This window comes from Anomaloglossus baeobatrachus, chromosome 2 (genome assembly GCF_048569485.1).
Source record: "Anomaloglossus baeobatrachus isolate aAnoBae1 chromosome 2, aAnoBae1.hap1, whole genome shotgun sequence".
Taxonomy (NCBI): domain Eukaryota; kingdom Metazoa; phylum Chordata; class Amphibia; order Anura; family Aromobatidae; genus Anomaloglossus; species Anomaloglossus baeobatrachus.
This window is the reverse complement of record NC_134354.1, coordinates 585833082-585857660: the sequence shown is the minus strand read 5'-3', so window position 1 is coordinate 585857660 and position 24579 is coordinate 585833082. Positions and strand designations below refer to the sequence as shown.

Here is a 24579-nt window from a genome sequence, read left to right as displayed (position 1 = left end):
GGCAAGTACCGAAGGACCGTAGCTCAAAAGTATAATTAACCATATATTCTATCAAGGATAAAAAACAACAACAGGTCTAAACAGCTGGATATAAATGTCAAATCCTCATTCTATATGTACCTAACATTAATACCTTAGAACTATGGATCATGTGTAATACGCCCGGCCGCTATATTAGTTCGGCTCATTCAAATTCTATAGTTAGGTGCAGCCACTGTTTCCTCTATAAGGAGACAAAGAGACATAAGTCCATGGGATCCACACACTGGATCATATTGATAGAATATATGGTTAATTATACTTTTGAGCTACGGTCCTTCGGTACTTGCCGCGAAGCATTTCCTAGTAACAACTCACCTGGCCTAACTACCACAGGTAACGTTAGCTTTATTAGTTACACTCCGTACAACACTATCCTCACCATTCGGACACCTTCCATTTTATGACAGGGTGTTGGTATCATAGTCATTATATACCTCCTATGTTCTACTTACAATGATCATAAATCCTAATTGATCCTTCCGCTTTTCTAAACTGAACCCCTATGTTGACAATATGTGATGATTTTTTGTACAATTGTTATATGCTTTGTAATTATTTGTGTTCACATTTGTATTTGGATGGTCCCTTTGATGAAGACCAAAATATGGTCGAAACGTTAAAATTGTGGACATCATATGCATGAATCCTTTTTTTTCAAAATAAAATAAGTATAAAAAGAAACTCTTTTGTGTCTGACTACATTGAGGTAGTGTGCCGGAGCTCTCCCCCCTTTTTAGTCTACGTATTTTCTCCTGAGCACCTATATGGTGAAGCAAGGTCTTCCCTCCCTTTTGTACTTTTATTTTTGACCCTGCTCCCAACCTCAAGGCAGACGATTTTTGACATTCTAGTATCTTTTTCAGAATATTAAATAGAATATTTGATATCCCCATGTCACAATCTCACTTTACAACTTTTTCCTATAATGAGGAAGAGACTAATAACATTGTATCTAAAATAACATCTTCCAGCAATTTTTTAAGCATCCCGTCAGAGGATATACGGAAAAGAGATCTGGAGAAAGAACTACGTAGACATACGTCATTAGAACTTCATGCAATCACTTTAGCGGAATATCACCGCACGAAAAGGATCCCGCGGGGCCTCAGAGTGGCATTAAGACCAACCCTCTTTTCCGAGAATATTGAGTTTTGTGATCGGTTTGAGGCAATTATTAACAAATGCTCCATGGATATTATCGTTCTAACAATAGATTTCTTACAGAAAGAAATTAGCCTTGTATCCAACAACATTAGAGCAGCGGACGAACAACTGAAGCAGACGTTATCTGCATCAGACCTAGCACAACTCAAGAAGAAGACAGATGACATCATCGGTGAGTTTCGGAGGGACCTAGAAGCCAGAAAGAGGAGTAAGTTCCTTAGAGACCAGGAGGACTACACCAGAGGAACGGTATATAGATGGCGGGCTGGAGAATCTTTCAACACCAGACGACCCCAGGGTTACGGAGGATACTCCTCCTCGGACACATCAGACACCGATTCCAGACCACAGAGGCAGCCACCAACTTTTTTAGGACAACGCAGGTTACCACCAAGAAGAAGACAAGGAGGGGGCGGAGATCCCAACCGGTACCAGAGGGGAGAACGTGTTTGGACCAGATCACAGGTAAATTCAACCTGGTCTTCAATATTTCCTCCTACATCCTATCACCAGCGGAATACTTAGTACTCCAAAAGGGCTTAACATTTTGTCCTACTCCATCGTATGATACATTTAAGGTTGAACAGGAACTCTCACGTTTCTTTAGATCTATCCGCCTTAAAGCTCATTTTGCACAGAATGAACTGTCAGATACACAAGGCATTAACATTATGCCGAGTACAGAGGAGTTGTGTTTCTCTTTGAAAAAGCTCAATTTACAGGTCCCCAGCTCCTATGTACCCCCAAGGTCCTATCATCCGATAGAGACGTATGTTGAACTAGTCTCCAATGAAGTTAGGGAATTAAACAAAAGAATCACGGCAGGTGATTTTCATGTCAGGAATAATTTATCTGTGGAAGAGAGCAGAGCTATAGCCAGCCTTAGAAATAATTCCTCGATTGTCATTAAGCCAGCAGATAAAGGTGGGGCGGTAGTTATCATGGATAAGCAGTATTATGTTTCCGAGATAATGGGTCAGTTATCAGATCGTGAGACATATGAGCTATTGGCACAGGATCCCACTTCACAAATTGCCAAGACGATTAGAGATTTGACCAGAAGATATCTGGAATTAGGCATCATAGATCAGAAATTACATGGGTTTTTAAATAACACACATCCCGTTATACCTGTGTTCTACACTTTACCCAAGATACACAAGAACCCCTCCCATCCACCGGGTAGGCCCATTGTGGCCTCGACCGACTCTATACTGTCTCCGTTGGCAAAAACTGTCGAGAAGATTCTGTCCCCATTTGTACCATTAACACAATCATACATCAAGGACACGTCTCATTTCCTCGAGATTATTACAGAATTACATCAGATCCCACCAACATCCATTCTGGCTAGTATGGATGTCAATAGCCTTTATACGAGTATCAATCATGAAGACGGTATACAAGCCACAAATTGGTTCCTTGACAACTACACCTCACTTCCTGTAAACAACAAGAAATTCTGCATTGACTTGCTCAGAGTTATCCTGGACAGGAACTACTTCCTATTTCAAGATAAGTTCTATCTTCAACGGAGGGGGACTGCCATGGGTTCTAACATGGCACCCCCCTATGCGAATATTTTTATGGCATTTTTTGAGGAGAGATTTGTCCACCCCCACCCCTTGGTCATTAAACACGCCTTGGTTTGGCGCAGATATATTGACGGTATCTTTCTCATTTGGGACGGGGGTTTAGACTCCTTGATGGAATTTTTCAGTCATATTAATTCATGCATGGTGGGGCTCACGTTCACAATACACCAAGACTTAACTCAGATCAATTTCCTTGATTGTATGATCATTAAGCAGAAAGAAGGGACACTGACTACGGATATTTATTCCAAACCAACAGATAGGAATAGTTTATTGTTGTATACTAGTAACCATCCTAAACATATGAAGATATCGTTACCACGTTCACAGCACATACGTGTTGATAGATTGGTCTCTGATAGTGATACCAGGACAATACGCCACCAAGAAATGAGCAATAAGTTCCTTGAGAGGGGCTATCCTCCAGCGGTGGCTGCAGTCACTCGACCTGGAACAATTAGACCTTGTGACACTAGTAATCATATACCGTTTATCAACACCTTTCATCCCTTTTCTCCCCTACTGAAACAGATCATACTGAAACATTGGTCCCTGTTATCTTCGGCTTATCCACGTGTAACAGAATTCGGCAACCCACCACTGTTTTGTTTCAAAAGATCGGACAACTTGAGAAACAGTTTGGTTCGGGCTGACATAGGCTCGACCACACATAAGTCACGACAAGCGTTTTTGGACACACCACAGCGGGGCACATTCCCATGCTTGGGATGTGCCCAGTGTTCTAATGTAATTAAGGGTGGAACATTCTCACACCCTAGAACAGGCAAAATTTACAACATCAAGGGCTTATACACTTGTAATAGTGCCTATGTAGTCTATCTTATTAAGTGTCCATGCGGTCTCGGATATGTTGGGGAGACTACCCAGCATGTCCGGGACCGCATCAATAAGCACAAGTCTGATATCCGTTGTGGCCGGTCGTTACTACCCATACCCCAACATTTCATTGCACAAGGACATATGATCTCACAATTACGCTTTCAGGTGATTGATTCTGTTGATGTTCTCCGCAGGGGTGGTGATAGGATTAGACGCTTAAGGGAAGTTGAAGCCAAATGGATTCACACTTTAGACACTATGGAACCACATGGGCTGAACCGTAGATACGAATCAGGTCTATAAGTGGTTTTGCTTATATTGGTCGTTATGGCTCTGCTCTTGATCTCACCCTGCAGTATTTTGGTTTATTGATGTATGTTAATACAGCTTCTGATAAATTTACTCTCTATATGATTCTTTTAGGTACCTAACAATCTGGGATGCTTTCAGGCTGGTTTTTTGTATAACTGTATATAGATGTATATAGCTTAGATCATATAGTGTATATAGTTTGCGGGCCCCATATTTTTTTCACATTACGATAGGGTTTATATATTGAATCCCCAAACCCCCCCCCCACCCCTTCCCCCCCCCTTTTCTCCCTTCCCGTCTTCATGTTCATTATCCCTGGGACCCTGCTGTTACGTGTATTGGGATTTTCTATACATGGTATAGCAATATGTTGGAGATCTCTAATCATGTGTAATCCAGTGTATGTATACATACATATGTGCACATTGTACATATTCCTTTGTTTAGGGTGTTAGATTAGCACATTGGTGCACATATATGGCATGTTTACTTCATTAGTGTGCACATGTTTAAGTATAACATCGATATAGGTTTACACATGAGATAAGATAGATCATCTTATGTTTAAAACATGATAAACTATGGTGAAATGTAATGATCTATGCCATTTTGCGATTCTAATATATTTCTCCTTTTTTTCAGAATTACTGATACCGCACTCCTGGGCACTTTTTCTGATATGCAGCCCATAGAACGGCACCTATTTACCACTTATTTTGGATTAGTGACGCCCCCTACACTATCGTCACTCATAGGACCCACCTCCTAGCCTTCCCCTCTTCACTAGTGGCACCTGGGACCGGCAAAACGCAAACCGGAAGTGACGTCACCCGAAACCGGAAGTGACGCGAAGGATAGTCACATGACGTTTGGAACGCAAACGTCACACTGGGCCACCACCCCACTTCCTCATTAACGCGACAGGAAATGATTAGTGCAGGTTTTCCCTTTATAAACCCCCACTAGCCGGCATTCATCACTGCCACACTGAGGGAGTAGGTCCTGTTGCCTTTTCACACGGTTCAGGTGAGTTACGGGGTGATGCTTTGCGGCTTGTTTATATAACTTTACTCATGTCCTCCTTCTGTCTTTATTTAGACAGTCCGGTCCCCCTTGGGCGATACCCATAACCATTTAGGAACCTGAACAGGTCTATCAACTATGTTATGATCTCTAAGTTCTAATAGATAAGTTAAGTATATTCATTTTTGAAAAAAATGTCTTTCATTCATTAGAGACCCTCACCTACTATATATACTGCAGCCTGGTTCCCTATACTAGACAGGGATCATTGCTCAGAGGACTTCCGCATGCAACACTAGAGTATACAGGAACTGGTTTCAACTAGGATAAGGACACTACTCTGTTGCACCTTATTGGTAGGTCTCACTATATAAGTCATATGTCCGTAGACACATAATCAGTACAGTCACAATATACTGTGTTATGTATTATAGGATACTGGAGCAAAATATTGCCCTCCTATTTCCTTACTAGACCCTGTTACAGAGTGAGTACATGTAAGTTCTCTCCTTATAATATGATCCAGTGTGTGGATCCCATGGACTTATGTCTCTTTGTCTCCTTATAGAGGAAACAGTGGCTGCACCTAACTATAGAATTTGAATGAGCCGAACTAATATAGCGGCCGGGCGTATTACACATGATCCATAGTTCTAAGGTATTAATGTTAGGTACATATAGAATGAGGATTTGACATTTATATCCAGCTGTTTAGACCTGTTGTTGTTTTTTATCCTTGATAGAATATATGGTTAATTATACTTTTGAGCTACGGTCCTTCGGTACTTGCCGCGAAGCATTTCCTAGTAACAACTCACCTGGCCTAACTACCACAGGTAACGTTAGCTTTATTAGTTACACTCCGTACAACACTATCCTCACCATTCGGACACCTTCCATTTTATGACAGGGTGTTGGTATCATAGTCATTATATACCTCCTATGTTCTACTTACAATGATCATAAATCCTAATTGATCCTTCCGCTTTTCTAAACTGAACCCCTACGTTGACAATATGTGATGATTTTTTGTACAATTGTTATATGCTTTGTAATTATTTGTGTTCACATTTGTATTTGGATGGTCCCTTTGATGAAGACCAAAATATGGTCGAAACGTTAAAATTGTGGACATCATATGCATGAATCCTTTTTTTTCAAAATAAAATAAGTATAAAAAGAAACTCTTTTGTGTCTGACTACATTGAGGTAGTGTGCCGGAGCTCTCCCCCCTTTTTAGTCTACGTATTTTCTCCTGAGCACCTATATGGTGAAGCAAGGTCTTCCCTCCCTTTTGTACAAACACAGCGAGGACTTGGTCCGCATGGATGCGCAAGACACATGAGCACCTTCTTGCTGCACTACCTACAACATGACCTTTGGATTTTCCAAATTAGAAGTGATGATGACTACTGGGTTGCCACACTATTAGATCCCCGGTACAAGTTCAAATTTGGCGAAATAATTCCAGCCATAGAAAGGGACGCGCATATGCAGAAGTATCAGCAGAAGCTGTTACTCAATCTTAGCTCGGCTTTTCCACCAAACACCAGTGGTGCACAGAGTGAGTCTCCCAGTTGTAACTTGGCAAGCATGGGACTGTCTCGTCATTAGCAGTCAAACCGTACCTGCAACACCGTATCTGGTGCTGGTAACAGCAATTTTATGGAATCGTTTCAAGATTTTTTTAGACCATCCAATGCAAGGCCACAAGAGACAAGAAGTCTGACACATAGTCAACAGCTGGAGAGGATGATACAGAGTATCCCCAAATGAACATCGATGCCTTGACTTTGCAACTGGAGCCTTGCTCATTTTCGGCTTGAAATCTTGAAAAATGGCCTGAGCTTGCCACTTACGCCTTGGAGATCTTGTCGTGTCCCGCAGCCAGCATTGTCTCTGAACGTGTCTTCAGTGCTGCTGGGTGTGTGCTGACAGATAAGCGCACGCGTCTGTCCAGTGACAATGTGGACAGACTAACGTTCATCAAGATGAACAAGTCATGGATCAGCAAGGACTTTACTACCCCTGTGTCATCCTGGGGGGAGTAAAGGCTGGCGTATTTTTGACTTTTCTTGATGCAAATCTACCTGTCCAGTTTGCAACTGGGGCACAAGTGATGCCACTGAAGTTGTGTTGTGTGTGCCCCAATTTTTGGAAAAAAGGGAGACTGCTTGGAGTACCCTTGCTGTGTTTTTACATATGAGCCAAGATGAACAAGTCATGTTCAGCAAGGACTTTGCTACCTACCCCGGTGTCATCATGGGGACAGTTAAGGCTGGCGTATTTTTGAATGTGCTTGATGCTAATCAACCTGTCCAGTTTGCAACTGGGGCACAAGTGATGCCACTGAAGTTGTGGTGTGTGGCCCAATTTATGGAAAAAAGGGAGACTCTGCTTGGAGTCACCTTGCTGTGTTTTTAAAAATGTTCCAAGATGAACAAGTGATGGATCAGCAAAGACTTTACTACCCCTGTGTCATCCTGGGGAGAGTAAAGGCAGGCGTAAATTTGACTGTGCTTGATGCAAATCTACCTGTCAAGTTTGCAACTGGGGCACAAGTGATGCCACTGAAGTGGTGTCTGTGGGGCCCAATTTTTGGAAAAAAGTGAGACTCTGCTTGGAGTCCCCTTGCTGTGTTTTACATTATTTTAGAAGGGCATAACATGCCTATATCTGTGTCTCCTCCTCTTTTTCCTCGTCCAAGTGCTTTGTTTTCGCATGAGTATATGTCCTTGTCACTTTTCCATGTGTTTGTGGTGTCTTGGGAGTTGTTTGTCACCTTTTGGACACCTTTGAAGGTGTTTTCTATGTGTTTTTATGTGTTTGTGTTTGCCTCCCATTGTTTTCAATGGGGTTCGAGAGGTTCGTCGAACCGAACTCGAACGCGGCCTCCGTTCGCCGAACCGAACTCGAGCCTTTAGAGGGTGGCTCATCTGTAATTGCTATATTATTGGTGTGTGGGTTAATAAGGGGTTATTCCCATCTTCTTCTGGAAAGAGTGCGCATTAGCACTGAAGGTAGACAGGATCAGGTGTAAGCAGTGCTCTCCAGTAATTAAACTTGCTTCAGAGTTGTGTATAGGCTATATTGGATAGAGCTTGTTAGCACTGCGCATGTGTTGCCACCACAGATAGACTGCAATATTGGCTGGTACTTTAAGCAATAAACAATAAAATTTTTAATAACAAGTACCGTATTTTGATGCAGCGTCTCAACACTGATTAGAAGACGATTAAAAGGAGTTGTCTTTGTTGGTCCTGTTTATTTGATCATGTTACAGATTTTATTCTTTTTTTTTTTCTTTCAAAAAAGGTGCATAGACATAAAATCTCAATGTAGAAGTGGTTATTTACAAAATTACTTTTCTGCTTTCAAATACACAAGGGTAAATTTGCTCCACAGCGGTTGCAACAGATTTCACATCTGGGCCTCTAACTGTAATACGTCCGGTGGAGAATATCTGTAGTGTTGTTCTTAAAGACTTTATCCTATAGCAAACGGCAGGGTGAAGTTCAGGTTCGTAACTTGCATTAGGTCAGTTATACTTAGTAAATTCCGGTAGTCTTATTTCAAATGGCATGGTGCACACTGCCAGCACATTGACCACTTTAAACTCTGTGAATGTTACCAAAAATCCAAGCTTCTGTAAGCAACGAGCCAATCTTCTAGCACCAAACCTGGCTTCTTCTACACTGGTCGCTCCTGTACAAATTATTTTTCCTGATGACCAGATTGTAGCAGTTATTCTAGGTTTTCGGACTTCCATAAGCACCTTGCCAACTTCACACTTTCATATGACATTTGCGCCCTCTAATGCAATTTTCCGCAGGTTTAAATGGCATCTTGTTCGGAACACACAAACGACATTGGTAATAAGGTATCTAATGCCACATCATTCTCTGCTTCCATTGAGGTGGCTTACTTGCTGCTTGCTCCCACCATGACAATTTTTCCTGCCACCAGCACCGTCAGAGCCGGTACAGCCGCTGTGCATTGTGATGAGAAAGGTAAATACTGCTGTCCTGGAAGAAGTATCGTATTTTGCAGATTATAAGATGCACCGGATCATAAGACGCTCTGCAAATTTGGAGGAGGAAAATAAGAAAAGAAATAATTATTAATGTTAAAATGGTGAACCATCTTCTATATTTAGAGTCCATCTTATATTATGCATGTAGCTTACAGGTAGGAGCACCGGTGGAGCAAAGTCACAGGAGGCCTGGAGGAGGGGGTGGAGGAGTGGTACAAGCAGGGGCTATTGATCTCCCGGGGGTAGATGCGATGGACTTCAGTAAAATGGCTGTGGATATGGTGCATACACAGATTGATTTCTTGGAGAGAGCTGAGATCTCAATCTGCACATGCACCTCTACTAGAACAATGGAGTTCAGGAAATGGATATGAAGGCAGTGCATGCACAAATTGAGATCTTAGAGAGCCGAGATCTCTGTGAGTGTGCCACCTCTGCAGTCATTTTCCTAAAGTCCATCACGTCCACCACCTGGAGATTAATGCCACCCGCCTCGTTCTGCTATGACACCCCCTTTTCCCAGCCTTGTGCCTTTAGCATTGCCTCAGTCGTGCCACCAATGACTTCCTAAAGCGATGACTCTACCTCCCTGCAACCCCATCGCACCTACCTGTAAGATACATCCGGAATATAACCCACAATCCAATTACACCCACATATTTTTGGGGAAAAAGTGCTTCATATACTTTGCAAATATGGTAAGTTGCAAAGTTTCTTGTTTTTCATAAATACTAGTAAATATTGGTAGCATAAAGGACCTCACACAAAGGAAAAAAAAAAGGAAAGACCCTTTACAAGGTTTTATGTTTTAACGAACATTTTGCATTTTTACCCATTTAAAAACATAGAAATAACCATTAATAATCCATATGTTAAATACCTTGTTGCAAATTACAGTTGAGGTGGCCTTCAAATTACTACTATTACATTTTGCTTGTTCTTTGAAACATAGTGGAAAATTGATTTAAAAACAGGAAACCTGTCATATTAAACAAGAAGTATGTGATAGAGCAGGAGAAGCAGAGTAATTTGTGTGAATAGATTTGCAAAGTCTCCATAAGGAGAATAGTGTTCCCCCGTGGTCCCCCCACATAGCTTCTCATGAGCCAGACTAGACACCCCATACTTTGCACTGACGAGGGGCAAGCACCCCGAAACACCGTGTCTGCAAATTGGGATTCTGGTCTGGCATAAAAAATCCTAAGTCATATGCAAAGGATTGTTAGAAATCCACTTCTGACTTTTAGGATCGCTACTTCCAATAGGTGGTGCTGCACTAGAGTTTGTCTCCATTCCTGGAGAGACAATTTGTAGATTTGGTTAGTAATTTTTTAATACGAATTCCTGCATGTTCTGGATTTGGCAGTCTAGATGGCAAACTGAATCACTTAGTAACATGTTTTCCCATGTAAGTGTGTGCCGCCCCCGTGAAAGCAGCCGAGCTGCTCAGATCCGGGTTCTCGGTGACTCGAGCGTCTCCGGACCTGGGGGTTGTGCGGTCTCTCAAATGAAGGGGGGTATTTACAAGGGCTTATAAAGTTTGTGACGCCACCCGTGGTGCATGGTAACTGGGGTGAATATCGCCGCTGTCGGGGAGTACCCGGGGTGATGATGGGAGCAGCCAGGTGTTGGAACCCTCCAAAGGTAGGGGGGGAATGCCCCTGGACTCAGTGTGGGGGTAAGGTCGTGGGATGCAGGGGTCACTCTCGTAGTCACTCAGTCCATTAAGCAGACACTGACAACTGGGTAAACCAAGTCTCTGGATACTGCTGCGGCTGAGAGGAGCTAGTTCGGGTCCCATCCCTAATTGTGCTGACAGGTGATCTGTGACCTGCCTCCGGACACTAAGTTTAATTCTCTGGTGGTCCCGGTAGTGTGAAACTTGCTGGGTCCTGCTCCCCACTATGGCTAAGTGTGGAAGTTTGCTCTCAGTGCTCACGCTTGGGATTTTCTGGACCGTTTTGGATGGAAAGTCCTATCCCCCTCATTGAGCTAATGCCCCAATTCTGAAGCGATTGGGAACTAATCTTGAAGGCTCCGTTCTCCACGGGTAAATTATCGGGTTGCCTGCAGCTACTCCCCGACCTAGGTCCACGTACCCCGTCGTGCCTTGGTCCCGGCCCGGTGATGGTGCAAGGCCGCCGGCTGTCCTGCTCGACAGATCCGAGCCCCTCGCCATGATCCCCTGCAACCGGGGGTCTGACTCCTCTAGGCTCAGACCACCGTCTGCAACCTAGACAGCTTTTGTATGGGGGTCCCCGCTCCCGACCTCCTCAGAGCTCCTCACAGCTCGTGGGCTACTTTCTCACTCCTACTCCACTGCTACACTACACACACTCTGAATACACTCCTCACCTCCCCTCCCTGACTTCCCAGGTGGGCGACTCTATTCCACTCAAGCCGTCCACTGGTGTGTCTGGTGGGTGTGGTGCAGGGTGTATCTAGGATTTGATTTGCTGTTGGAGGCAACACCATTTGGTTAGGGACCCATAACCAAGAGTGAGGTGGATACTGCACGGAAGGGTAGATATACAATATACAATATACAATAGATGTGCAATATCCTGTGACGACCTGATAGTCCAAGAGCATCACAAGTGTGTATGCATAAAGTCAGATCAGATCTCATACTTGACGAGGGGCAATCTCCCCGAAATACTGTGTCTGCAAATTTATGTTCTGATCTGTCATAAATCATGTTATATGCCAAGGCTCGTTAAAGGGTCACTTTTGACTTCTAGGATTGCTACTTCCAATAGGTGGCACTAGAGTTTGTCTACTTTGTACCTGAAGAGACAATTTGCATGTATTCCTGAGGAGCATTGCAGCTGTAGGTATCATCACTACTGGCATGCTGACTTGGCATATCAGTCTTCCACAAGGAGAAAGGTTTTCTCACTAGACTCCCTCTTAGCTTCTCATCCAGCTAGATCAGATTTCATACTTTGCACTGACGAGGGGCAAATTGAGGTTCTGATCTGGGATAAATCCTAAGCCATATGACAAGGCTCATTAAAGGGTCATTTTTGACTCTTAGGATTGATACTTCCAGTAGGTGGCACTAGAGTTTTTCTACTTCCTACCTGAAGAGACAATTTGCATATATCCCAGATGAGCATTGCAGCTGTAACTCTCCTCATTACTGGTATGCTGACTTGGCAAATCAGTCTCCTCAAGGAGAAAAATGATCCCCTTAGACCCCATCTTAGCTTCTCATACAAGCAGATCAGATTTCCTACTTTGCACTGATGAGGGGCAATCACCCCGAAACATTGTGTCTGCAAATTGAGGTTCTGATCTGGGATAAATCCTAAGCCATATGACAAGGCTCGTTAAAGGGTCACTTTTGACTTTTAGGATTGCTTCCTCCAATACGTGGCACTAGAGTTTGTCTACTTCCTCCCTGAAGAGGCAATATGCATAGAGTCATATGTTAGTCAGTGATTAGAACCGCCCACTTGACTGCTAAACTAGAATAAGCAAAGATTTCATTAATTACAAAGACAAAATTTCATAGATTTAAAATATCACAATTTTCATAAATTCAGTAGAATTGATTATTATAAAAACTAAAATGGCAATGGGAGGAATTATCTTTATTGTTAAGGACTACTATGGACATACAGTGGATATAAAATTTCTACATACCCATGTTAAAATGATCATTTTTTATGGTCTCATCAAACCACATGCTTTTGGCAAACTTAATGTAGATTATGGCATAGACAGCTGGGTGTGGATTTTTTTTTTTTGTAAAAGAAGGCTCTATCATTCCTTAGATTTTTCACATGCAATACACAACCAGCAATTACCAAAAAATGTCTGCACCTTATTTAATATTGCTGTCGACCTCTTGGCTGCCTTGTGTACCAATTTTAATCTTGCTTATCATACATTTTTGAAGCATATCAATTGCTTAGCTAATGTCACTGTTGTTCCAAATTTAAGGATCTTCTTGATGACACAGTGTTCCATGGTATATCTAATTCTTCCGCAAAATAATTGTACCCTTCTCTGTACAAATACCTTTCAAATATGAGATACCTTTGCTGTGTTGTGAGCTATTGCAACTAAGAAAATGCCAGAACAACTAAACTTTATGTGGGTTAATCAGCATCACTTTTAGCCCCTTCATGACCTTGGAAGTACTGTTATGTTCACGGTCTTGTCTATCCCCTTGAGCCCGCATGTATTCCTGCACATATCACTGCAGCTGAAAGGCGCAGGTGAATCTCTGATCCACCTGAGCCTATTAACTAGTTAAATCCTGCTCTCAATCTCTGACAGAAGAATCTCACACTCGCCGGCAGGGAGCACGTCATTCCCTGCCCCCATCGACGGCCCTGTGATGTGATTATGGCCTGCCGATGGGTTGACATGACAGACTGGGTCAGCTAATGATTCCTGTCACTATCATGAATGCACTAACATTCACAGCAGATCATCATTTCTACAGAGCACTCCTGAAGCAGATCAGAGTATTGGGGCTTTAAGTCCCCCAAGGGAACTAGTAAAAACAATAAAAAGTAAAAACATTTAAAAAAATTAACCCCCCCCCACAAAAGTTCAAATCACCCCCCATTTTGCCCCATTGAGAATAAAACTATTTAAAAAATAAAAATACACTTATTTGGTATCACTTTCATAAATGCCTGATCTATCACAATCTAAAATAAATTAATCTGATGAGTAAAGGCATAGCGAGAATAAAAAATTAAAAGGCAAAGAATTAATTTGTTTGGGTCGCTGCACCATTGCAATAAAATGCAATAGGAGGCAATCAGAAATAATAAAAAAGCTATATATGTTTTTGGCACCTACAAAATCATACTGACCTGGGGAATCCATACTGCTTGGTTAGTTTTACCATATAGTGAACCTGGAAAATAAAAAAATAAAAAAAATAATGTGGAATTTCACTTTTTTGCAATTTCATTGCACTTGGATTTTTTTCACCGTTTCCTAGCACAATATGTGGCAGAATGAATTGTGTTATTCAAAAGTACAACTCATCCTGCAAAAAACAAGCCCTCATATAGCTATATTGACAGAAAAAAATAAAAAAGTTATGGCTCTTGGAAGAAAGGGAGGAAAAAACTAAAAAGAAAAATGAAAAGGGGTTAAAACGATGGCAGTTGTTTGCTGACTACTATTTTACATGGGTTTAAAATGTCTTTGATAACCCTGAAAACAACCAGAGGCCCAATTATTAGGGGGTCAGAGTCATGCAACCACATTATTTCAGGGGGTTTTTTCATCTTAGTTCTCCCTTTAAAGTAATTTCAATTTTTTTTCTCCATTGATTTATACAGAAAATAAGTTTAAATTTTGGCATAAGTTTTTGACATGACAAAAACCTGGCATTTTAACAGGAGTATGTAAACTTTTTATATCCACTATAGGATTACTGAGATATTTTTAGTATAGTAATATAAGAAGCATCTGCAAGAATTCTCTCAAAGTAAAACGAATAACAAATAATAAAGAACACAATTATTGGCATCTAAGTTTCACTCTGAGCCTAACAAACAAAGCACACAGATATTTCTACTTGACCCTACAATCAAGCTGATAATCTTGACTTGCCACTCACATACACCAGTGTTGGCAGTGTATTATCTGTCCATGGCTAATGACGCGCACATAGGGTCTCAAGGGTTACTCGTCACCGGCCGTTGTCGATTTGGGTTGTCGTGGTGGCCAGGCCCAGTTCCGTGACCCTGTGTCAATAAATGAAATAAACACCTGTGGTGTTCAGCCAAATATTAACCGCCACTGCGTGAGGTCTTTTCTGGGGTGAATGATAACACAGCTCAGATAGTATAGCTCTCCACAGGCAGAGCTCAGGCCCCAGGGAGGATGTGGGGAGTAGTAGTCCAATCTATTAGAGGAGTGCAGGGTTGGAGGCAATGAAGAAATGAAGTGACAGAGGGGTTGCAGTCAAAGTTCTTTACTCACTGATATGTCGCTGCCATTGGACGGCCGATCCCTGCTGTCATGGGCTCCAGCCGATCACGGATAGTTTGGAGGTCAGAACTGTTGGGTTTCACTGTGAGTCCTTCCTTCCTGTGCTTTGTTGTGTGTGAGTCCCTGTGGCTTAAAGCTACGAGCCTTTGGATTGGCTCTGTTCTTGTCCCGTATAGAAGGCAGTGTGAGTCCATGGTTAGTGCCGTCCTTTTGGTCATGACCCCTGGCTCTACGTTATATGCTGCTGTGCCCCGGGCACTTGGTGTGGACCCGAAGATTTGAAATCCTCTGCCCGGTGGATTCTGATGGCGGGATATGCAGTGCCCACCAGCGTAAGGCTCCACACCCTGTTCTCTGTGCGCCCGGTCCTGAAGGAATTATCGTAGTTCTCTCCTGAGCGGCCGTGTCCTCCATGTCTCACTTGCTACCCTGTCCGTCACTTCCTGACAACTGAATGAATGGCTGTGTGTGTGTGTCGTCTTACTCCCCGTGTCAAGCTCCTCCCCCTCGGGTTCCTGAACTAGTTAGCAGATTGTCCACTACATTAGTGATGGCCACACTCCAATGTCCATTGCACAAAGATCTCAAATTCTAAAATAAAATATTAATATCGCCTCAGTCAAGATCTTCCACCAATATGATTAAAAGGTTCTGATGACTGGGTGATCTTGCTCACAGGAAGTCCATTTGCTCATGGTAGTTGTTTTTTCCTGCTATACATCTTGCATTCAAGCCTAGGAGCCTCAAGTTATTCTAGGTTTGCAGGGCATCAAGAGAGACAATGGACGTTTTTTAGATGGTTTAAGTGAATTGTAAAGATACCATTTTTGGGAGGTATTGTCTGGGCTCACCTTTCTTGGCACCCAAGATTTATAAACAGTAGGATATTTACTATAGAGGCGGCATATTAAATTGCTATAGGGTCTTTGGTGAGGGAAGGCTTTACACTATTTCATAAAAGACTTGCGGTATATCAAATAGGAAATATATATAGTAATTCTATATAAAGCTAGCTCCCTTTAGGGGTGGATGTAAACAGTCAGAATCTTAGTGTTTAACTAAATGTGAAGATGCCCTCTAAATTTGCGATATATCCCTATTTATGTCTCATCAGTAAATACAATTTTTCATAGTATTTCATTTTTGATAGAGCTCCACCTAGATAGCCCAATCTGTAAGAATCCTATTCTGGTGAGAGTTTGATAGTACATAAGACAGCATAAGACCCTCTGAATTCTGAACACTTTTACTGTGTTGCATGAGAGCAATAATGGAAGTCATCATTTTGCATTGTTAAAATATGGACCATTCTTATTTTAAACAGTTTCAAAACTAAATAAAAGACATTTATTTCCTTGTAATTACATATACAAACATCTGTGAAAATGACTGGCCTCTATATCACATTGTCCAATAAATGCCGCCTTTCATTTGCCATTGCACAAGTTAATGCTTATAAATGTAATTTACTTACGTAGCACTTGAGCGGATTAAGGGCGTATAAAGAGGAAACACAAATAACATGATCGCTGTTATAATAGAGGTGCTGAGTTCCTGATCTTAGTTCCTGTAAACCTGTTTTTACATAAAACCAAAGATGTTTCCATTCTGTAGCTATTAGAGGAAGGAGAGATTATGATGTCGTCAATAAGAAACGACTCATCTGAAGTTGGATGGTCGCCAGTTTATGTTGTAGATTTATGCACTTAATTTTTTTTCCCTCGACAAAATTCAAATGAACATTTCCTCTCGGTATAGAGCAAGAAAATTGCTACATTATAGCTGCGTTAATGGTGATCAGCATGCTAATGAGCAACAGAAGGTTGTTATGGAGAAGAGAGGTTCAAAGATGTATGACCCCAAGGAAGAAAAACATGCAATTCTTTAGAGAATGCAAATAACTCGTTTGTAGGTCATATATTATTTGCTTTGGTCATTGTGGAGGATGGAGAATTTAATTTAGCACGGCAAACACTGAACATTTTAGTTATAGACATGCCGTTATGCAAAACAGCCAAATATATGTGTAATGGACGCAATAGCAGACCCGGCTCCTTCAGCTTTATTACCCTGATTGACTGTTATTTTCTTTTAAAGAGGACAACAATAACATTTAATTATCACTGGAGAGTTAAAAAGTCATCCTGCTTTGCCGAGATAAACACCAAATGTAACAGGCTTTAAGGAAATAGCATTATTGGGTTATGTTGTTTTTTTTTGTTTTTGTTTTTTTTCTTTTTAAATGTAAGCTTAATTTTACCAAACCCTAGAAAACAATAACAATGTATATTTTACTGGATGTTGTATGCTTGCTAGGGGTGCACTGGAGAGCATTTTAAGCTTCATCCACTTAAGGCCTGTTTCACACGTCAGTGAAAAACACAGGCGTTCTTCACTGACGTGTAAAACACGCACATGTCCCTCCGTGTGCCGTGATTCACGGCACACGTGGGTTGTCTAAGTGCTCCGTTCTCCGTGGTCCATGATTGCACATAGAGATTAACCTGTGCCCGCTCCCGCTCTCCATGGTGCTGAACGCTCCCGCGGTGCAGCATCCGGCCGACACTGACCCCCGCTGCAGCTGCTTCCGGGTCGGCTGTGTCGTGCATTCATGAATATGCACGACAGTAATGAGCCGGTTTAGAAGTAGCAGACAGCACAGGCTGCACAGAGCGTCACTGGAGCCGGGTGAGTAAAAATGATTTTTATTTTATATGCACGTTTTTTCTGGCACATGTTTCACAGATCACACCACTGCGTGGTCCGTGGGACATCAGTGATGCTAGAAAAAAATGGACATGTCTCCGTGCGGCAATCACGGACACGCGGGTACGCCGCACAGAGACACGTTCAGTGAAAAATCACTGATGTGTGAGCAGACCCATTGATTTTAATGGGTCTGCGTATGTCAGTGATTCTGGTACGTAGAAAAAAAAGCACAAACATACCAGAATCACTGACGTGTGAAACAGGCCTAAGAGTATTACCTTATCAGCAAAAAAAAAAACAACAGTATGATGGCTCCCAGCCTCCCACACACAGTTCCCTCACATGGTATAATGGCCCCACAAACCCCCACACTATGTTACCACGTATGATGGACCCACCCACAGCCCCCCAACAGTATGATGCCACAGAGTATTTTCCTTTTTATTGACAAAAAAAATACTCATCCAACTTTGTTCTCTCACTAATCCAGTCTGTGCTGTGTAAGGCTATGTGCGCACAGGGCGTTTTTCCGCGTTTTTCGGGTGCGTTTTTGGCCTCAAAACTGCAGGACTTTGCTTCCCCAGCAAAGTCTATGAGTTTTCATTTTTGCTGTCCGCACACATCTGTTTTTTTTCAGCTGCGTTTTTGTGGTGCCACAAAAACGCAGCATGTCAATTATTCCCGTGTTTTTCACTGCGCTTTTCATCCATTGAGTTCAATGGGATGTTGAAAGACGCAATGAGAAACGCAAATAGCTGCGTTTTGGTGCGTTTTGGTGCGTTTCTAAGACCAAAAACGCAGCTATAAACGCAGGAGGTGGGTAGTAAAGTGACGTGTACAGGAAGAGGATTCCTTCTGTCAGTATATACAGAAGCGTGAATCCTCCCGGTACCGTCACCGCCGCGTCCACCTCCCGTCCTGGGCATGTATGCTGCCGTGCGGCGCCATGTCTGGGCGGGAGGTGGGAGCGGCTGCGAAAACAAAAGTTAGCAGTAGAAAAAAATTAAAAGTTATACTCACCTGTCTGCAGCCTCCCGGTGCCATGCCCGCTCCCATCTCCTCTCACGGTATCGCCACCCCCGCTCCGGCTGTGTGCAGACGGCCGGGAAACCTCCGATGGATGCAGGACCTGGCGATGGATCACCTGATGCAGTCACCTGACGCATCAGGTGATCGTAAGTATCGCGGTGACGCGGGCGCCCGGCCGGTATCAGCGGATGCTTCAGGAGACTTCATCCCTGATTACCGGCAGCTGCTGCAGCGATCGGACGGGATCAGACTCCCGCCCCATCGCTGCAGGAGCGGCCGGTAATCAGCACATAAGTGAGTATTATTATTTTTTTTTTTTTTGCACCGATGCATCTGCTGATTGTATAATCGGCTTTTATACAATCAGCTGATGTGTGATGTGCTTCAGCCCCTAGAACCTGACACATCATCTGATCGCTTTGCCTTCCAGCAAACCGATCAGATGATATTGGATCCGGATTGGACGGCGCGGGACCCTTGACCCAGGATTACTGCGGAGGGGGGGTTCTTTATTTCAATAAAGATGGAGTCACTAATTGTGTTGTGTTTTATTTCTAATAAAATATTTTTCTGTGTGTTGTGTTTTTTTTTTATCTTTACTAGAAATTCATGGTGGCCATGTCTAATATTGGCGTGACACCATGAATTTTGGGCTTAGGGCCAGCTATACAGCTAGCCCTAACCCCATTATTACCCAGCGAGCCACCCGGCATCAGGGCAGCTGGAAGAGTTGGATACAGCGCCAGAAGATGGCGCTTCTATGAAAGCGCCATTTTCTGGGGTGGCTGCGGGACTGCAATTCACAGTGGGGGTGCCCAGAAAGCATGGGCACCCTGCACTGTGGATTTCAATCCCCAGCTGCCTAGTTGTACCCGGCTGGACTCAAAAATTGGGCGAAGCTCACGTCATTTTTTTTTTTTAAATTATTTCATGAAATTCATGAAATAATTTTAAAAAAAAGGGCTTCCCTATATTTTTGGTTCCCAGCCGGGTACAAATAGGCAGCTGGGGGTTGGGGGCAGCCCGTACCTGCCTGCTGTACCTGGCTAGCATACAAAAATATGGCGAAGCCCATGTCATTTTTTTTGTTTGGGGGGGCAAAGAAATCCTGCATACAGTCCTGGAAGGAGGATGCATGCTGAGCCTTGTAGTTCGACAGCTGTTGTCTGCTCTCCTGCATACACTATTGGATGGAGGATGCTGAGCCTTGTAGGTCTGCTCCCCCTGACTCTCCCTCAAGCATACAGTCCTGGATGGAGCATGCTGAGCCTTGTAGTTCTTCAGCTGCAGTCTGCTCTCCTGCATACACTATTGGATGGAGTATGCTGAGCCTTGTAGTTCTGCAGCTGTCTGCTCTGCTGCATACACTAGTGGAGAATGAAGAACACATTGATGAAGGAAATGACATCAGACCTTTTTTTTTTGTTCACTGATAAAAAACGCATAAGGACGCAGTGAGCAAAAACGCAGCAAAACGCAGCAAAAAAACGCACCAAATCGCGGCAAAACGCGTGCGTTTTTTGCCGCGTTTTTTCGACGCAGATGCGTTTTTGTGCGTTTTTAGCGGCCAAAAACGCACAAAAACGCAGCGTCAAAAAAACGCAGTGTGCGCACATAGCCTAAGGACTGGTGCTTTGCACAGCAGACATGATGTAGTGATATAATCGCATCGGCTGTGCTGAGCTCAGACACAGAGGCCAGATAACCAAACAGGAAGCCAATGGCTCCTTGTTCCATTATTGTATTCAACAGCATCTGTATCCTGTGGATACAGATACTATTGAAATCAGAATGCCCAGCAGATCTGGGGTGGTGCTGGTTTTGCTTGACACCAGTACCAGTCTCACCAGCTCATTTGCTCCATAGCAGTTGCATGGTCTAACACTATGGGCGGTATGCCACTGCTACTAAGTTTAAACTTCCAACTGTAAGGCTATGTGCCCACGATCAGGATCCACTGCATCCTGGACATGGTGGGACCTGACCTGTGGAGCCATGAGTCTCCTCTGCAGGAGAGTGCATGAGACTGCAGCTGCTCGTGTCCATGATCAGAGTTCAGTGCGCTGAGGTCTCTTGCTGTGTTCTCCTTTCAGATAGCGCTTGCGACTCTGCAGCAAAGAATTGGCATGCTTGTGGCTTCAAACATAAAGATAAAAATGTTAATGTTATGGTGAAGAATCAACAACAAGTGGGGCACAATTGTGAAGTTGAAAGAAATTTATTGCTTATTTTAAACTTTTTTTAAACAAAATAACTGAAAAGTGGGGTGTGCAATATATTCGTCCTCTTTACTTTCAGTGCAGCAAACTCACTCCAGAAGTTCATTGAGGATCTCTGAATGATCCAATGTTGTCCTAAATGACTGATGATGATAAATATAAGCCACCTGTGTGTAATCATGTCTCCATATAAATGCACCTGCTCTGTGATAGTCTCAGTGTTCAGTTTAAAGCGCAGATAGCATCATGAAGACCAAGGAACACAACAGGCAAGTCTGTGATACTGTTGTGGAGAAGTTTAAAGCCGGATTTGGTTACAAAAATATTTCCAAAACTTTAAACATCCCAAGGAGCCCTGTGCAAGTAAACATATTGAAATGGGAGGAGTATCATACCACTGCAAATCTACCAAGACCCAGCAGTCCATCCAAACTTTCATCTCAAACAAGGAGAAGACTGATCAGAGATGCAGCCAAGAGGCCCATGATCACTCTGGATGAACTGCAGAGATCTACAGCTGATGTGGGAGAGTCTGCCAATAGGACAATAATCAGTAACACACTGCACAAATCTAGCCTTTATGGAAGAGTGGGAAGGAGAAAGCCATTTCTCAAAGATATACTTAAAAAGTATCATTTAACGTTTGCCACAATGCACTTGGGAGACACACCAAACACGTGGAAAAAGGTGCTCTGGTTAGATGAAACCAAAATCGAACTATTTGGGCATAATGCCAAACGATATGTTTGGCATAAAAGCAACGCAGCTAATCACCCTGAGCACACCATCCCCACTGTCAAACATGGTGGTGGCAGCATCATGGTTTGGACCTGCTTTTCTTCAGCAGGAACAGGGAAGATGGTTAAAATTGATGGGAAGATGGATGGAGCCAAAAACACGACCATTCTTGAAGAAAACCTGTTGGAGTCTGCAAAAGACCTAAGACTGGGACGGAGATTTGTCTTCCAACAAGACAATGATCCCAAACATAAAGCAAAATCTACAATGGAATGGTTCACAAATAAACGTATCCAGGTGTCAGAATGGCCAAGTCAAAGTCCAGACCTGAATCCAATCGAGAATCTGTGGAAAGAGCTGAAAACTGCTGTTCAAAAACACTCTCCATCCAACCTCACTCAGCTCCAGCTATTTGCAAAGGAAGAATGGGCAAGAATTTCAGTCTCTCGATGTGCAAAACTGATAGAGACATATCCCAAGTGACTTGCAGCTGTAATTGCAGCAAAAGGTGGTGCTACAAAGTATTAACTTAAAGGGGACAAATAATATTGCACGCCCCAATTTTCAGTTATTTATTTTTTTAAAAAGTTTAAAATAAGCAATACATTTTGTTCAACTTCACAATTGTGTCCCACTTATTGTTGATTCTTCACCATAACATTAAAATTTTTATCTTTATGTTTGAAGCCTGAAATATGGGAAAAGGTTAAAAAATTCAAGACAGACGAATACTTTCACAAGGCACTGTACATGGCTTTAACCCAGTGATCCCCAACTCCAGTCCTAAAGAGCCACCAACAGTGCATGTTTTCAGGTTTTCCTTAGGCTAAGAACACACATCCGGCTTTTTTGCCATTTGTCGGATCCGGCGTGCTCCCGTACACTGTGTATGGTAATGTGACTGCGTGACAAGCTCCGGTCACGTGCTGTCATGTGACTGGAGCATGTGACCAGGAAGTTGCAGCGTAGCCACTGTGCTGTATAGACTTTACGGGAGCGCACCGGATCCGACAAACAGCAGAAAAGCCGGATGTGTGTTCTTAGCCTTAAGGCCCTGTCACACACAGAGATAAATCTGCGGCAGATCTATGGTTGTGTGATGGGTGTGGCTGTATTGATGACTGTTATTCACTGTGAATGCAAGATGTTTATTTGCCGTTCATTGTATGCATTGTTATTGATATGTAATAGAGTAAGAGTGTATTAATGACGTTTACTCACTGTGAATGCAAAATACTTATTTACTGCCCATTACATGCATTGTTGCTGACCGGCCACAAGGGGCCACTGTTTTGCATCTGCGTTTGACTGTTTGGTTACTGTAGCAACAGCTAACTGTTTTCGGCTGTGGACTGAGAGACCGGAAGAGGTGCTGTGTGTGAGCTGAAGTGAAAACGAAAGGTGTGCGTAACAGAAAGAAGCCGCCGCAGAAATACTTAGGTGGATTGTGAGAAGACTTGTGTTAGAGTTTGGTGAGGAGGACCGTGACGCGTGTGAGCAACATCCTGTGCGGAGATCACCATTCTTCAGTTGCTGGCTATACTGATCACTGTGAGAGGATCTTCAAGTCTCCATTTATAACAGCTGGACACCACAGTACCCGGGTACGGTAGGTGGGCCCAGGAGTGCGTGCACGCAACACTTTGTTTTGGTACCAAAACACATATCTGTTCTGCTTAGGCCGACTATATACACAGTGGGACTTGCTGGCTCTGCCTTGTTAGTTTGCCAGTTACAGTTTAAACCTTAAAGGGACAGCGCCACCTGTTTGCATTGACTGTTGCTTTAGAAGATTTCCAGAACTGTGTTGCTGAGCTGTGTGGTTTGCCTTCCCACTTTTACCATCTGCCTTATCTGTGAGGCTTCAGCAATCAAGGGTATTCAGGGGGGTTAGAGGGTTTTGTTTATGTTTAGGTAGATAAGTTGTAAGCTCTTGTGCTGCACCACTGGTAGGGCATGTTCACACACACACACAATGACTCCTGCTACCCAGAGGGATTACCAGGTATTAGGTGACTGTTTAGACAACCCCTTGGTTAGGCAAAGGTTGGTGAGAAGGTGGTATAAATCTCCATTACGAGTGGCGCAGCATAGGGGTGTAGGCTTTTGGTCTTGTGAATATATTGTTCTGTTCTTTTTGTTTTCTGCATGTTTTTTTTGTTTTGGTAGAGTAAAACAATCATCTATCAACCAACTGCCTAGAGTCCTTTTCCTGGTGCGTGGTTTTGCTGTATACTGGGGAGCCCACCCTGTACACGACATAAGCGGGCTTTACACGCTACGATTTTGCTACAGCGATCTCGTTGGGGTCACGGAATTTGTGACGCACATCCGGCCGCTGTAGCGATCTTGTAGTGTGTGACTCCAAGGAGCGATTTCGGATCATTGCAATTGTGGACAATCAGTGCCAGGTTTGTGGCTGTGTACAATTGGAATAATATGTCCATGATTTCACTGCAACCACAGATCTGCCAAAGATTTATCTCTGTGTGTGACGCGGCCTTTAGTATTGAACAGGTGATAATTCAATCACCTCTGCAATACTAAGGAAATCCTTAAAACATGCACTGTTGTTGGCTTTTGAGGACTGGAGTTGGGGATCACTGCTTTAACCCCTTCACACTTAAGCCTGTTTTCACCTTTCTGACCAGTCCTTATTTTTAAAATATGGCCTGTGTTATTTTAATAAATCTGGAATGCTTCCAAACATTTTAGTGATTTTAATTTTTATTTTGTGTGACACATTGGACTTCATGATGGTGCTAAATTTAGATTAATATAATTTGCATTTATGAAAATTTTGTAAATATGCAATGTTACAATTTTAAATATATATGCCTTTAAAACAGATTGCCATACTGCAAAATAGAGTTCATAAATAACATATGCAACATGTCTACTTAACATA

The 24579-nt window shown here is 42.8% G+C and overlaps 1 protein-coding gene, 1 long non-coding RNA gene and 1 pseudogene across 4 annotated transcripts in view; 2 read left to right on the top strand and 1 right to left on the bottom strand.

The window, feature by feature from the left end:
- LOC142291883 (uncharacterized) overlaps positions 1 to 24579 on the top strand; it is a 484372-nt gene that overhangs the window by 419356 nt on the left and 40437 nt on the right. The gene's annotated exons all lie outside the window — the stretch shown is intronic.
- Positions 934 to 6145, top strand: LOC142292416 (uncharacterized). The gene is made up of 2 exons (XM_075337762.1): positions 934 to 1671; positions 4596 to 6145. Exons 1-2 carry the CDS (start codon positions 934 to 936, stop codon positions 4602 to 4604), a joined length of 747 nt encoding a protein of 248 aa, XP_075193877.1. The 3' UTR covers positions 4605 to 6145.
- Positions 8240 to 22952, bottom strand: LOC142290407 (TATA box-binding protein-like 1 pseudogene; annotated as a pseudogene).

Bases quoted from the DNA above. Each gene is read 5' to 3' on its own strand.
- LOC142292416 (XM_075337762.1), top strand. From the start codon at position 934: ATGTCACAATCTCACTTTACAACTTTTTCCTATAATGAGGAAGAGACT.